Source organism: Ascaphus truei, chromosome 4 (genome assembly GCF_040206685.1).
Source record: "Ascaphus truei isolate aAscTru1 chromosome 4, aAscTru1.hap1, whole genome shotgun sequence".
Classification (NCBI taxonomy): Eukaryota; Metazoa; Chordata; class Amphibia; order Anura; family Ascaphidae; genus Ascaphus; species Ascaphus truei.
In genome coordinates, this window is record NC_134486.1 from 191,087,977 (window position 1) to 191,100,182 (window position 12,206).

At 39.1% G+C, this 12,206-nt stretch overlaps 1 protein-coding gene across 1 annotated transcript; it reads right to left on the minus strand.

Moving 5' to 3' along the window:
• Positions 1-3,199: 3,199 nt before the first annotated feature.
• On the minus strand, positions 3,200-9,554 carry LOC142492347 (uncharacterized). The gene is made up of 3 exons (XM_075594995.1): positions 9,170-9,554; positions 4,962-5,039; positions 3,200-4,596 (listed from the first exon to the last, which is right to left on the minus strand). Exons 1-3 carry the CDS (start codon positions 9,552-9,554, stop codon positions 3,455-3,457), a joined length of 1,605 nt encoding a protein of 534 aa, XP_075451110.1. The 3' UTR covers positions 3,200-3,454.
• Between the last annotated feature and the right edge of the window lie 2,652 nt (positions 9,555-12,206).

A 12,206-nucleotide genomic window follows, 5' to 3' on the forward strand; every position in this document is an offset into this window, starting at 1 on the left:
ACATCTGTATTCTTTTAAAACAGACGTGTTTGGACAGAAAGGACGGCCGATAACACAATGCGCAAATGCAATACGTGTGACGTCATGTTAAACCAGCGTGAAACGCACGCTAACACTCCCACTCAATTAACATTCAGCTAACGCCCAGTTGACGCCTACAAACACTGAGCCGCACACATGACACACTGCAGTTACCGTTACTATAACAAAACATGACAGCCAATAGGCTTTGAGGCGCGCACGTCGCTTGGGGGCGGGACTTACATCCGTAATCCTTTTTAAGGACGCCTTGGGCCATGACAAGGGTCCCACGTCATACGTGGTGGACCCGCTTTTAAATGTTGCATGATAACAAAACAGGTATGTGTTAGAGTTATGTTAAAATGTTGCTAATATGGTTAAAGGGATAGGAAAGTACGTATATTTATTCCGTCAGCAATGTGTACTACTCTTTCAGGTTATACTATATTGTATTCGGCAACAATTTCTTTGTGATCGCTACATGTTATGCAGTCTGCAATGTTACGCTGTATCCACGCATTGAAAGGGAAAATGGTGGTTAAAAAAAAAAAAAAAAAATAAATATTTAAACGCACAGTCAACGCATAACGGTTGTTATATTTACCATTCTTCTAGAATTAACTCTTCGTCTGGCTGCAACTGGTCGCTCCAGAAATGCAAGGCATTTTCATCCACGCTTGACCCACCCGCTGAATCCAGTATGACACACATCTCCTCCATGAAGCGCTCATAGGAATCGCCACTGCTTTCTTCAAACAATTGGTCGGGAGGTAGGTTCATTTCTTCTGGTTCCCATTCCAATGCATTTTCAGCTGAAAGGCTTGGTACATAATCATAGTACTTTTGTTGTTGTACAATGTGGGTTTCAGGAATGGAGGGTGCAGATATTGCAGCAGGTATCGATTCACACGGAACAGTAGTAGCGGATCCATTGCTATTGGCATTAGGAATAAATATGCCTTTCACAACAATATATGTGCCCTCTTTCAGGGTAAAATGCTTTTCCTTTGCAATCTTCCAGAAACCATAGGTGTGTTCTAGCTTATCCTGCACACGTTCAAAAAAGTCATTAGTTGATAAAGTGAATCTTATTGAGGAATTAAAATTCCGCGCATGCCTACGGTCTTGGTAATAAGGATATTTAGCTCGAATCAAATCATAGATTTGGCGTGTGCTTGCTTTGTGTCCGCGACTGTTTAAAATTGCTTCTGAAACCATGTACTTATACCCTAAGAGGGGATTCATATTGTTAACGAATTCATCAGCCATGTCAGAGTAGCACAAAAGATGTGTGCAGTTCTGTCTTCTTTGCTCATCAAAATGATTCTGCTCAATGGCTAACAAATTCCTGTGTTTCGTTTTCAAGGTCAACAAAAGTAACTACTTTTACTCCTTATTTCAAACGCCAATTGGATGTGTCCTTTTAATTGGTTTAAGTTTTGTGGTTAGTGATAGGCGAATGTGGGAAAAACATGTATCATTTTTTTATCTCGTTTGTGAAAACATTCCTACACTTATTTCAGTAACATTGAGTTTTCTAGAAAAATAACAAAGAGCACTGTGTGAAAATAGTGCTTAGACAGCCATATCAGTAAATACACACACCTGCAAAATGAAATGTTTTTTTCCCACATACATTTCTGTGTGTATTTGAAAGTGTGGTTAACTACCTGTCTGCATGAGTTTAAATACGTGTGTATCTATATATATATAAATATATCTCTCTCATAAAAATATATATATATATATAAAGTGTATATTGTACTATATGTATAGTGTGTGTGTGTGTGTGTGTGTATATGTATATGTATTGTGACAAACGCCCCTCTTTTGTAGTGCTGACGTCTGTCTGGGTTCTTCCCGACACAGTCTTCTAGGGTTAATTATACAACAAACAGGATCATGCAAAGTATTATGCTGCTTAACTCAGGCTTCTGCCTGCTTTATTTTCATCCAATTAAGGTACTGCAGCTTTAACATGTGTAGGTTAGAGGTACTCAGATACTTTCATTCAGCAGTTCACTCATTTCATTGTTACAGTATTTCCCACACTGTTATTTCAAGTAAAAAGAAACCAAATTATATAAACAAAATCCTATCCCTTTCAGGGATCTAACTACACATAGAATCAGTCTCTCTAACAGCTGCTGGCCAACTAACCTGGTTCCCCAGCTTAAAACAATGCCCTCTCATTTAGGGTCACTAGATACAGCATAGTCTTTTAGCAACAGCAGTAAACATTTGTTTGGTCTTATCTGTTCGTGGTGGGAACTCGGTCCCGTGTCCAGGCAAATCCTCTGGTACTGTGATACTTGGAGGGGCCGTCAACCCCGAAACTGGAAACAGGGGAGCAGCGATACCCCCAGACTCCAGGCTCTAAGGAGAGAGAGTGAAATGCAAAACCTCTCTGCTCTAAATACCTGTGCATGTGATTAGAAGAGCAGGTGAGGGAGAACTAGAGCCATTGTAATCTGTGGTCTGGATTTTCCATCCAGCTGCCTGAGTTAATGTGAAGCTGTGGAACGGATCATTTTTAGCTATTCCTGCACTTTCTGCTCTAAAATGGGGCAGAAAGCTGCCTAACATCTTTGGACTATGTCACAGTATATATATATATATAATGTATCTTTTTTTTTTTTTTTATATTGCAGGAGTACACACAACATATTGATGGCAGTAAGTAGGCCTTGTATGAAACCTATTTAAATGGTGATAAACATGAGTGAATTAAGTAATAAACATTTGTTTGCACCCAATAATGTTAGAGGCTCACACTTAGTATAGTTGTCAAACATTAGGCCTGTATTATTAAAATAGTGTGTTTTCACAAGGAAGCATGAAGTGTATGTTTTTTGTAAATACATCTATACCAGTTTAGATAGTACTATATATATACACACACACACACACACATTGTGTGTCTGTGTGTGTGTGCACATATCAATACATACTACATATATTTTAGTATAAATTCAGAGATGTTCTTGAAACAAGAACACATAAATGATTAAAGGACAACATTACAATGGCCACCAAAGGAAAGTAATATTTAACACAAAATCCTGCTGTACACGTACAAGAAAGATGTTTGCAGTTAAATAGGTGCTTTTATAATTGCATGAAAATAATATGCACATGCAATGATTACATCAATTAACACACCCAAATGCAATGTTTTGCTGCAAAGTCAATGGCAGCTTCTCTAAACTTAGCAACTGGCTCCTGGTGGACCATTACTGAACAGACGATTAATACATCAATATTTATAACACTATTCATTAATTAGGAGTGTTAACATTTCCAAAACTTCACGTGTACAAGAACATACTTGAAAGTTTGGAAACAACACAGTCTTCAGCATACATACAATAGTAATTAGATAATCTGAAGTCAACAAAACAAGGCCAAAGACATATTTTGTGAATTTTAAAATTTATTTTTTTTGTTCTTTTTGCGAGCGAGTAACAGGCCTGCTTGTTGTCTCTTGAATTTTCCTTTTTCTTTTGCCACCAACTTTAGGTACAACAGAGCCACTTTGAGTGGCCTCTGGCACTTCACGGGCAGGGCTTGTGGCCAGTGACTCACCTACAGGGCTTTTGGGCAGTGACTCACCTACAGGGCTTTTGGGCAGTGACTCACCTACAGGGCTTTTGGGTAGTGACTGTTCACCTACAGGGCTTGTGGCCAGTGACTCACCTACAGGGCTTGTGGCCAGTGACTCACCTACAGGGCTTTTGGGCAGTGATTCACCTACAGGGCTTTTGGGCAGCGATTCACCTACAGGGCTTTTGGGCAGCGATTCACCTACAGGGCTTTTGGGCAGCGATTCACCTACAGGGCTTTTGGGTAGTGACTGTTCACGGACAGGGCTTGTGCCCACTGACACATGTGAGCAAGTTGGTAGACACTGCACAAGTGATGGTTGGTCTGTTTCATGTGTGTCTTTTGTTGTTTTTGACCAAAAACTGGTCAGTAGTAACTGCTTGTGTTTTCTTTTTGTGGCCTCCTTTGTAGGTGTCAGCTGCTGAATTTGTACAGATGGCAGCGGTAGGATGTCGTCAGGAACCTGCACAGCAATGTCTGCTACTTGACTGGTAACATTTGGGCCTGGTGAATGAATATCAGAAGCATGTGGTGAAAACTGACCTGCATGAACAGATCCTGCCTGTGAGGTGTTGAATTGTGGTACATTAGTCATTCTCCAGTAATTAGCTTGTGTTTGCTGAACAACTAATGCTTCGAATGAGGTGTTGATTTTTTGCAACTGTTTAGGCACTTCAATGAAGACTCTGTGGAGATGTGCCAATTGTGAAACTGTTTCTTCCTGCAGTGCAATCATCCTTTCCAGCACTGTCATCAGGTCAGAATGGCGACGATTTTCTGCTTCCACAATTTTTCCCTCAGAAGCTACAATTGCATCATATGTGGTATTTGCTGGACGTTTTGGCGGTAAAACAGTTTCAATTGGAACCTCTTCATGGTCACTTGCTTGTATTTGTGTGTCTATGGCGGCGGCGGCGGCATCATCATCATCATCATCATCATCATCATCATCAAAATCCTCTTCATCATGTTCTACAAATAAATGTACACATTATTAAATGGCATGTTAATCTCTGCTGTGTTACTATGTAATTGTACTGTGTCATAAGTAACAACTAACATGTTTCCATACGTTTTATAACCTCACATTAAAAACTACCTTGACTTAAGAATAATGTTTGGACTCAGTATGAAATATGAGTGACTGAAAACTTGCTGTAAACTCACAACTCCTACATGATAGTTAACATCACTAACACAATACAAGTTGCCTTACACTTCATTTTCACTGACACTAAGTAATCCTATTTAAAGAAGATGTGCAAAACAAATAATGAACATGACAACATAACATATAGAAGAGCACATATTATATGGCCACCAACTGATACACTCACCTTCTAGGTGTGTTGAGCTGGCTGACCCAGGTGAAGACACTTGTTCAGTCTCAGGTGACACATGTCCTTCAGGGGCAACTATATATAACAATAACATAAGTTTTACATTTACATGTGTAAATATTGAACAAACAGTTATTGTTTGTTCTGTATTTATGAGTACCTAACAGCATCATTTCCTTAACCCAAAATGTGTGTGTGAAAGTGAACATAAATAGTTGTAATAACAATGTACATGCCTGTGTACTTAGAACTTTTGAGTTCCCTAACATAAAACATACTATGTTCCTGCAGTAATGCGTGAGGATAAATAGATAAAATTTGTACATAAAAATCATATGTTGTGTAGTGATATCAGTATCATAATGTACATAACTATCATGAGATGACCATTCACAATGGTTATCATGAAGGTGGTCATATTGCAAAAAGTGTTGTTTTTGGTAGAGGATATGTGTGGTACATTAATATAAGATGTGGCACACATGAATGTGGCTGTGACTAAACAAGACAACACATGCAGTGTGTGATAATGTGTCGTTGATAGTAGTAGTTCAACTATAGATATGAGTGAACTAATGTGTGACGTACGCTTTGATAAGTAATGAGTTGTTGGGGCATTTAGTAGCTAAAGTGAAGCTTTCAAATGAGTGTGATTAACTTCAGTTGTGCTAGTCAGGTTGTAAGAACGGTATTCCCTTCCCCAAAAAGCCTAATCAGCCACACATTTCAATTACTTGAAACAGGTGAAAATGGTGTGAACTAAGTTGACCCTAAAATGAGGCTGTAATTAGTGTGTGTGCTGAACCCCACCCCCTCTGTTGAAGTGTATGCTGTGATGAGATATTAATTGCAGCTGCTTTAACACAATGGTAGATGAGCTAAATAGTCGTGTGCAGTTTATAAGTTATGAAAACAATGACATAAAATATGATACGTGTGCCTCATTATGCTGTCTGTATATGAGTTAAAGCAAAAATGGACCTTTTCATAAACAACTATAGATGTGTTAGTGCAAGTGATGTTTGTAGGCCGTTGCATGCAATATATTTGATGCATGCTTAAAATAGGCAGTAATGTCATGTTTGTCGGAGTAAAATAAATAAAATACACAATAATATTATACATATTTCTGTTCTGTACCTGTAGCTAGTAATAATTTCTGATTAACATGTGTTACACATGTGTACTACCCTGTTGTTCCCCATCTTCGCCCACCATCAATTGCTTCCACTGCAGCAATGCATTTTGGGAATTCACATGTAAATGAGCACGCAATGGCACGTGCTATATTAGTTACTGCTTTTAGTAGGACTACAACATATATGTCTATTTTGAGATATATATATATACAGAATCAGACATATACATATATAGATGCAGGTATGCTTATATTGTGAAGACAGTATAAAAAGCAGTGTAACTATGCAAAATAACTGTAAGCAACGACACGCCTAGTACAGTAATATTTCTCACCTGGTGGAAATTGTGAGGGGTAAATTCCTATATCACGGTCACCAGGTAAGCATTCCACGACGACGGGAAGTAATTTTGCCCGAAGCAGCTCCTCCAATGGACTTAATATGAGACGTTGTGGTGTCGGCCCACCTCCAGTGCCAGTAGCATGCACGCGTTGGTGTTGTATTTTCTTTTTCAATTTGGACCTAATATCATCAAATCTCTTGTGACAATTCCGCTTGTCCCTCACATGATTCCCACACGCATTGACACCAATGACTATTGTGTCCCACATTTCTTTTCTGCTTGCTGAACTTGTCCGCCCTTGAAAAACATATAAAATATATGAGGTAAATGATTAATAATAGAAGCACCAGTTTCCTACACTGCTAGCTGTTCCAAGAGATAGCAAACATGCTGTTTTATGTGTAATATGTGAAGCACATGAGCATTCACTACTAAACCTATACATGTAAGCAAGGTTGCATTCATATTGTATGCAGTTATGGCAAAATGACCGCCTGTGATTAGTTGTCCTTGTAAGGCATGATAAAAAGCTGTGTTTCCAGACTAATTAACATAGAAAGATATTCTGAACCCATATTTGCATATGAACAAAACTCAGATGACCTAGGATCACATGTATTTGAATAATAAATGTAAAGGTACACTTACCTAGTAAATGTCCATATATACTGTCATAGTGCTCCAGAATGCCAGTGACAAGAGCTGTATTTTCCTGGTCATTGAAGCGAGGATTACGTGGCTTCTCCACACGTTTCTTCCGAGCAGGTTTAGGGTCAGAGCTTGGCTGGTGCTGACTGGACTCTCCTTCTTCCAATGGAAGAGCCTCCAAAAGCTGCCCACCAGCAAGCACGCCACCACCAGACACCCCATCAGCAACTGCGCCACCAGCAGCACTCACAGCACCAGCACTCCCACTCCTAGCACCAGCACTCCCACTCCTAGCACCAGCACTCCCACTCCCAGCAACAGCACTCCCACTCCCAGCAACAGCACTCCCACTCCCAGCAACAACACTCCCACTCCCAGCACCAGCACTCCCACTCCCAGCAACACCACTCGGTGCACCAGCAACATCACTCCCCTGAACAGTACGTTCACTCCGACGCGTACTCGCACGAGTAGCACTCCCACTCCCACCAGCATCACTCTTCCCACGCTTTGCGGGCATACTTCCAGCACTCACAAAAAACAGACAACTAATGTACAGCCAATCACACGAAACACTTCCACATATAAAACAAGACAAAGATGTAAACAAAACAACAATGGACAAAGCTCACCCAATACACAACAAGTCTCTCCGTCAATATGCAAATGTTCAATCAGCCAGCTCTGTGCGTCTCTCTCTCTCTCTCACTCCCAACAACACAGAGAATGATTAGCAGTACACGTTGCCTTTAAATATGGCGCGCAATCCAATACATGCTTGTTTCGCCTGATTCAGCAAGATTTGTGATTGGGCAACCTATCAGCACCCCGCCACGCACGCCGATACACCTGTGTGTGATCGGCTAATCATCGTGAGAGTGGGCGGATTTGTTTTCGGGTTGATTTTGAATGTATTCGGCACTTACTGCATACGGAGAGGAAAAATCGCCATTAACATGACTAATCGGTAAGCTTGCCGATTTCACTTAATCGACGCTTACTGCATGAGGCCCTTAGTTAGATAGAAATGACCATTAATGATTACCCCCGTATTAATTAAATATTAATTAATCATTGGTATCTTAGTGATATAGATTACCCCAAAGTATTACCTTGTTTATAGATTCCAGCGTGGAGTCAGAGGAGGCAAAATTAGATGGATCCAAAGCAAAGACAGAGGAAGAAGTATAGCTGACCATACATGTGATATGTGTAACAAATGGTGTCTATATATTAATGTACAGTGAATAATCCTGTGGGATATAAGTGCTAATATTATATGGAAATGAATATGTGTAAATGGATTATAACAATATATAGTGTTAAAATGTAGAGTATGTTGTGAATTAAGATTCTATGTATAAAAAATACGTGAACATATGTGTAAAAATATATGTGCAAAATAAATAAAAAATAAAAAATATGTTGTATGTATTGATTAATAAATAAATATTGATGAGTGATTATTTGTGGAGATAAATCGTACAGAGCAATATGCTGAGTACCCTACAAGCCGACCCCCCGATGCTGCATATAATCTAATGATATAAAGTGACTAATAATGACCACATGAATGACCATAGCCCAGAGGGAATGCATAGCATTCAACCCAGACCTCTGGAGGAACACCCAAGAGTGTTCAAACTATGGTACTAATATCAATATGGTCATTATGTCCTTTGGGATATGTAGTATCCAAAATATACATCCAGTAAGTCTCTCGAGTGCATAACTTCTGAAAACGAATCCTCCCATATAGGAGGGGGGAATGAACTAAATACCCATAACAGAGAGGGATTTGGGATCTTTGTTGTGGTTAGTACAAAAATGACGGGAAAGGCTGTGTGTTTGGCACCGATTAATAATATTTCGCCGGTGCTCCAAGAACTGTGTACTTAGAGCTCTAGATGTTCGGCCTATATATTGTGTGCCACATTCACAGGAAATGAGATACACAACATATTCACTTAAACAATTTATATGATCGTTTATTTCATATGAAGTACCATTTGAATATGATGTAAATTTATTGTTTTTTGTCAAGTGTTTACAGGTAAGACAATGGCCTCTCCCACATCCAAAATTCCCCACCTTTTTGGCCAGATTTAAATTGGTAGTCTTTTTAGATTTCAGTTTGCTCGGAGCCAGCAATGTTTTAATACTCCGTGCTTTTCTAAATACAGTTGGAGCATATTCAGGTACTAGATGGCCAATTACAGGATCATTACGTATTATGTTCCAGTTGCAGTTTAAGATCTTTTTAATTTCATGAGCAGATTGGTTAAATTGTGTAATGAATTTTGGTGCATTATTTGATTTATAATCATTCTTTCTACTCTCACGTAATGATTTAGATTTATTTTTTGATTGTTCTAGTAGCGTGTCTCTTTTTATAATACTAGCATCCTGAAATGCTTTGTTTACAACAGACATATCATAACCCTTCTCTTGAAACTTCATAGATAGAGCTTTTCCCTGTGATATAAAGTCAGGGTCCTCCGAACAGTTGCGCCTAATTCTATAGAACTGAATTTTGGGCACGTTATTTAGCCACTTTTTGTAGTGGTTGCTACCATAATGTAAATAACTATTGGTAGACACTGATTTAAAGTGTGTCCTAGTCTGAATTAGGTGTTCTCTACCAATATATAATTCCAGATCCAAAAAGACAATGGTAGTCGGGTGTATAGTGTGTGTAAATTTTAAACCCAACTCATTGTCATTGTCATTGATCTCCCTATCACCATCTCAAATAAGAATAATGTCATCTATGAAACGGCCATAGTACACCAGACCGCCACCCAGACGAGCATTCTCCCAAACATGGGTACTCTCCCACAGTAGAGATTCACAAAATGAATTGTTGAATTGTTTTATTGATGTGTATCATGTGTATTATATCACACTACTGCTATAATTAGAGTATTGCCTAATTACACGAATTACCTCCCTATAAATACCATGGACTGGCGCTTAGAGGGTATCCCCTGAAGAAGTCATCATCGATGACGAAACGTGTAGGGCGTGGCTAGATTGCGGCCGCCATTTGCCCACGAACACTGCTGTTACTTGCACAGAGATTTTGGGCTCCCGTGTGCGCTTGTTGCAGCCATTGCTCAGCTGTACTGAGGACTCTCAAGACTTTGTTTCCTGGTGGGACCTGTTTCGCCATACACGTTGAACACCAAAGGCGAGGGATTCTGTTTCCGGTTCCTGCTGCATGAAGGAGGTCCACGTGACGACGCTACTGATCTAAGCCGGACGCTGATGCTGGAGCTGCTGGCACATGAGAACCTATCTAATACACGCTTATTATTGCTGTAACTTTGTGAGTGGGCATTTTATAGATTTTATGTTCCTTTAATACATTTTTATTATGGTAATGCACTAGGTGTGCGCCTGTTTCTTTCTTTCCTTTTATATATATATATATATATATATATATATATATATATATATATATATATATATATATATATATATATATACACACACATGATGAACCAATATACAAATAAATGTCTCAGGGTTAACAAAAACATGCTCCAATATAAATATCACTTATCCATAACATCCTCAATGAAATACAATGCTATTTCCTAAACAAATCAAATGTAATCATCCAATCTAAAGCATCAAATTCCAATCCAAAGCCTCAAATGCCACATAAAACATTGCATTTACATTGTATACATGCAGCATAAAATGAAAGCAACATGTAGAAGCTGCAAATCAATGTTGTAACAATACAATATTCCAAAGAAAATATCATTACATCAAAAGAAGTATACTATGTAACCCAATAAATTCACCATCAATCAATTTGCATACATTAATTACATCCCAAAACAATTAAAATAGCATCCATACCAATTACACAATTAACTATAGCAACCGCTAAAGAGAACAAGTTACCATCATACAAAATAGGACACCAAAAATTAAAATATACAAAATCAATCCTCACCATGACCTAAAGTACAGCATAGAAGCCCAAAAATTACATCTATCTAATTATAAAATACATATACACTGCATAGCAGCATAGCCAAAATCATTTAACATAGTGCAAAGCAAGCTTTTCAAACACTATCATTTCTTACCCTGTATGTATATATCTCTCTAGCCATACATACATAAATACATACAGTGGCAAGAAATGATGTACAATAAAAAAACCAACACATGTAAAAAGCAAAAAAAAAAAAGTAACATAAAATACATTTCTTTAGTTAACTTACCATTATTTGACCCACTCATCGACTCCCGTTGAACAGCTTACTCACGAACCAATCCACAAACAGGAACCCATAAAATAATAAACCAGAAAATAATAACCATTAAAATAATAAAACAAAACATTCCACGGCGCTTCTACACTGGCGACACACTTTATTCGAGCTCGGCTAGTCCCACGAATTCGGGTATACCCGGGTGTATTGAGGTTTGTGACTGTTTTCTGCCCGAGTGCATTGAGGTATTTTCCAGGCAGGGATTGAAGCATTTTATTCCCGCTGGCTGCAATACTGCACAGTATATATATATATACTGCATTACAATTCATGAATTTATGCCATCTGGTAGACACGCGAAGCATTGCAGCCTATTAAATCCTAATCATTATCATTTAACAGATCAGCCGCCCGTCAGCCAGGCATGAACCCAGGCTGGGAAGGCAAACGCAACGGGGCTTGTCAGAGGTGAGGAGCGGCGCATTCCAGGTATCTGCCAGGTACATACTGGGTATTTGCTCGAATAAAGTGTGTCGGTGCAGTACTTGTAATCCATCTTCATCTGTATTCTTCTTTTTTTCAGCTGCTGCTCTCTTCCGGGGTCTTCTCCCCGTCTGCTGCCACGCCCTGTCTTCTTCTTCGGGAGGTCCTTCCTCCTCGGCGTCTAGCTTCAAAATGAGACAACATAGGGATTTAAAGGCCTATGACGTCACATTTTCGTCATGGTTTCCACGGCCCTGGTTGGGCCGTGAAAACCATGTTTTTGGCCAATACAAAAAAAATGATGACGTCACTTAAAGGCAATGAAAGTACAGCCAATCAGAATGGCTTTGCTTCAATTGCCTTTAAGATGACGTCATGAAAAGAAACATGGCCGGCC

Bases quoted from the DNA above. Each gene is read 5' to 3' on its own strand.
- LOC142492347 (XM_075594995.1), bottom strand. From the start codon at position 9,554: ATGAAGTTTCAAGAGAAGGGTTATGATATGTCTGTTGTAAACAAAGCA. The intron at 5,040-9,169 runs GTGGGAGAGGCC...TGTTATATATAG, and splicing joins AAAGGTGGGGAATTTTGGAT to TTGCCCCTGAAGGACATGTG. The intron at 4,597-4,961 runs GTGAGTGTATCA...ATTTATTTGTAG, and splicing joins CAGCTCAACACACCTAGAAG to AACATGATGAAGAGGATTTT.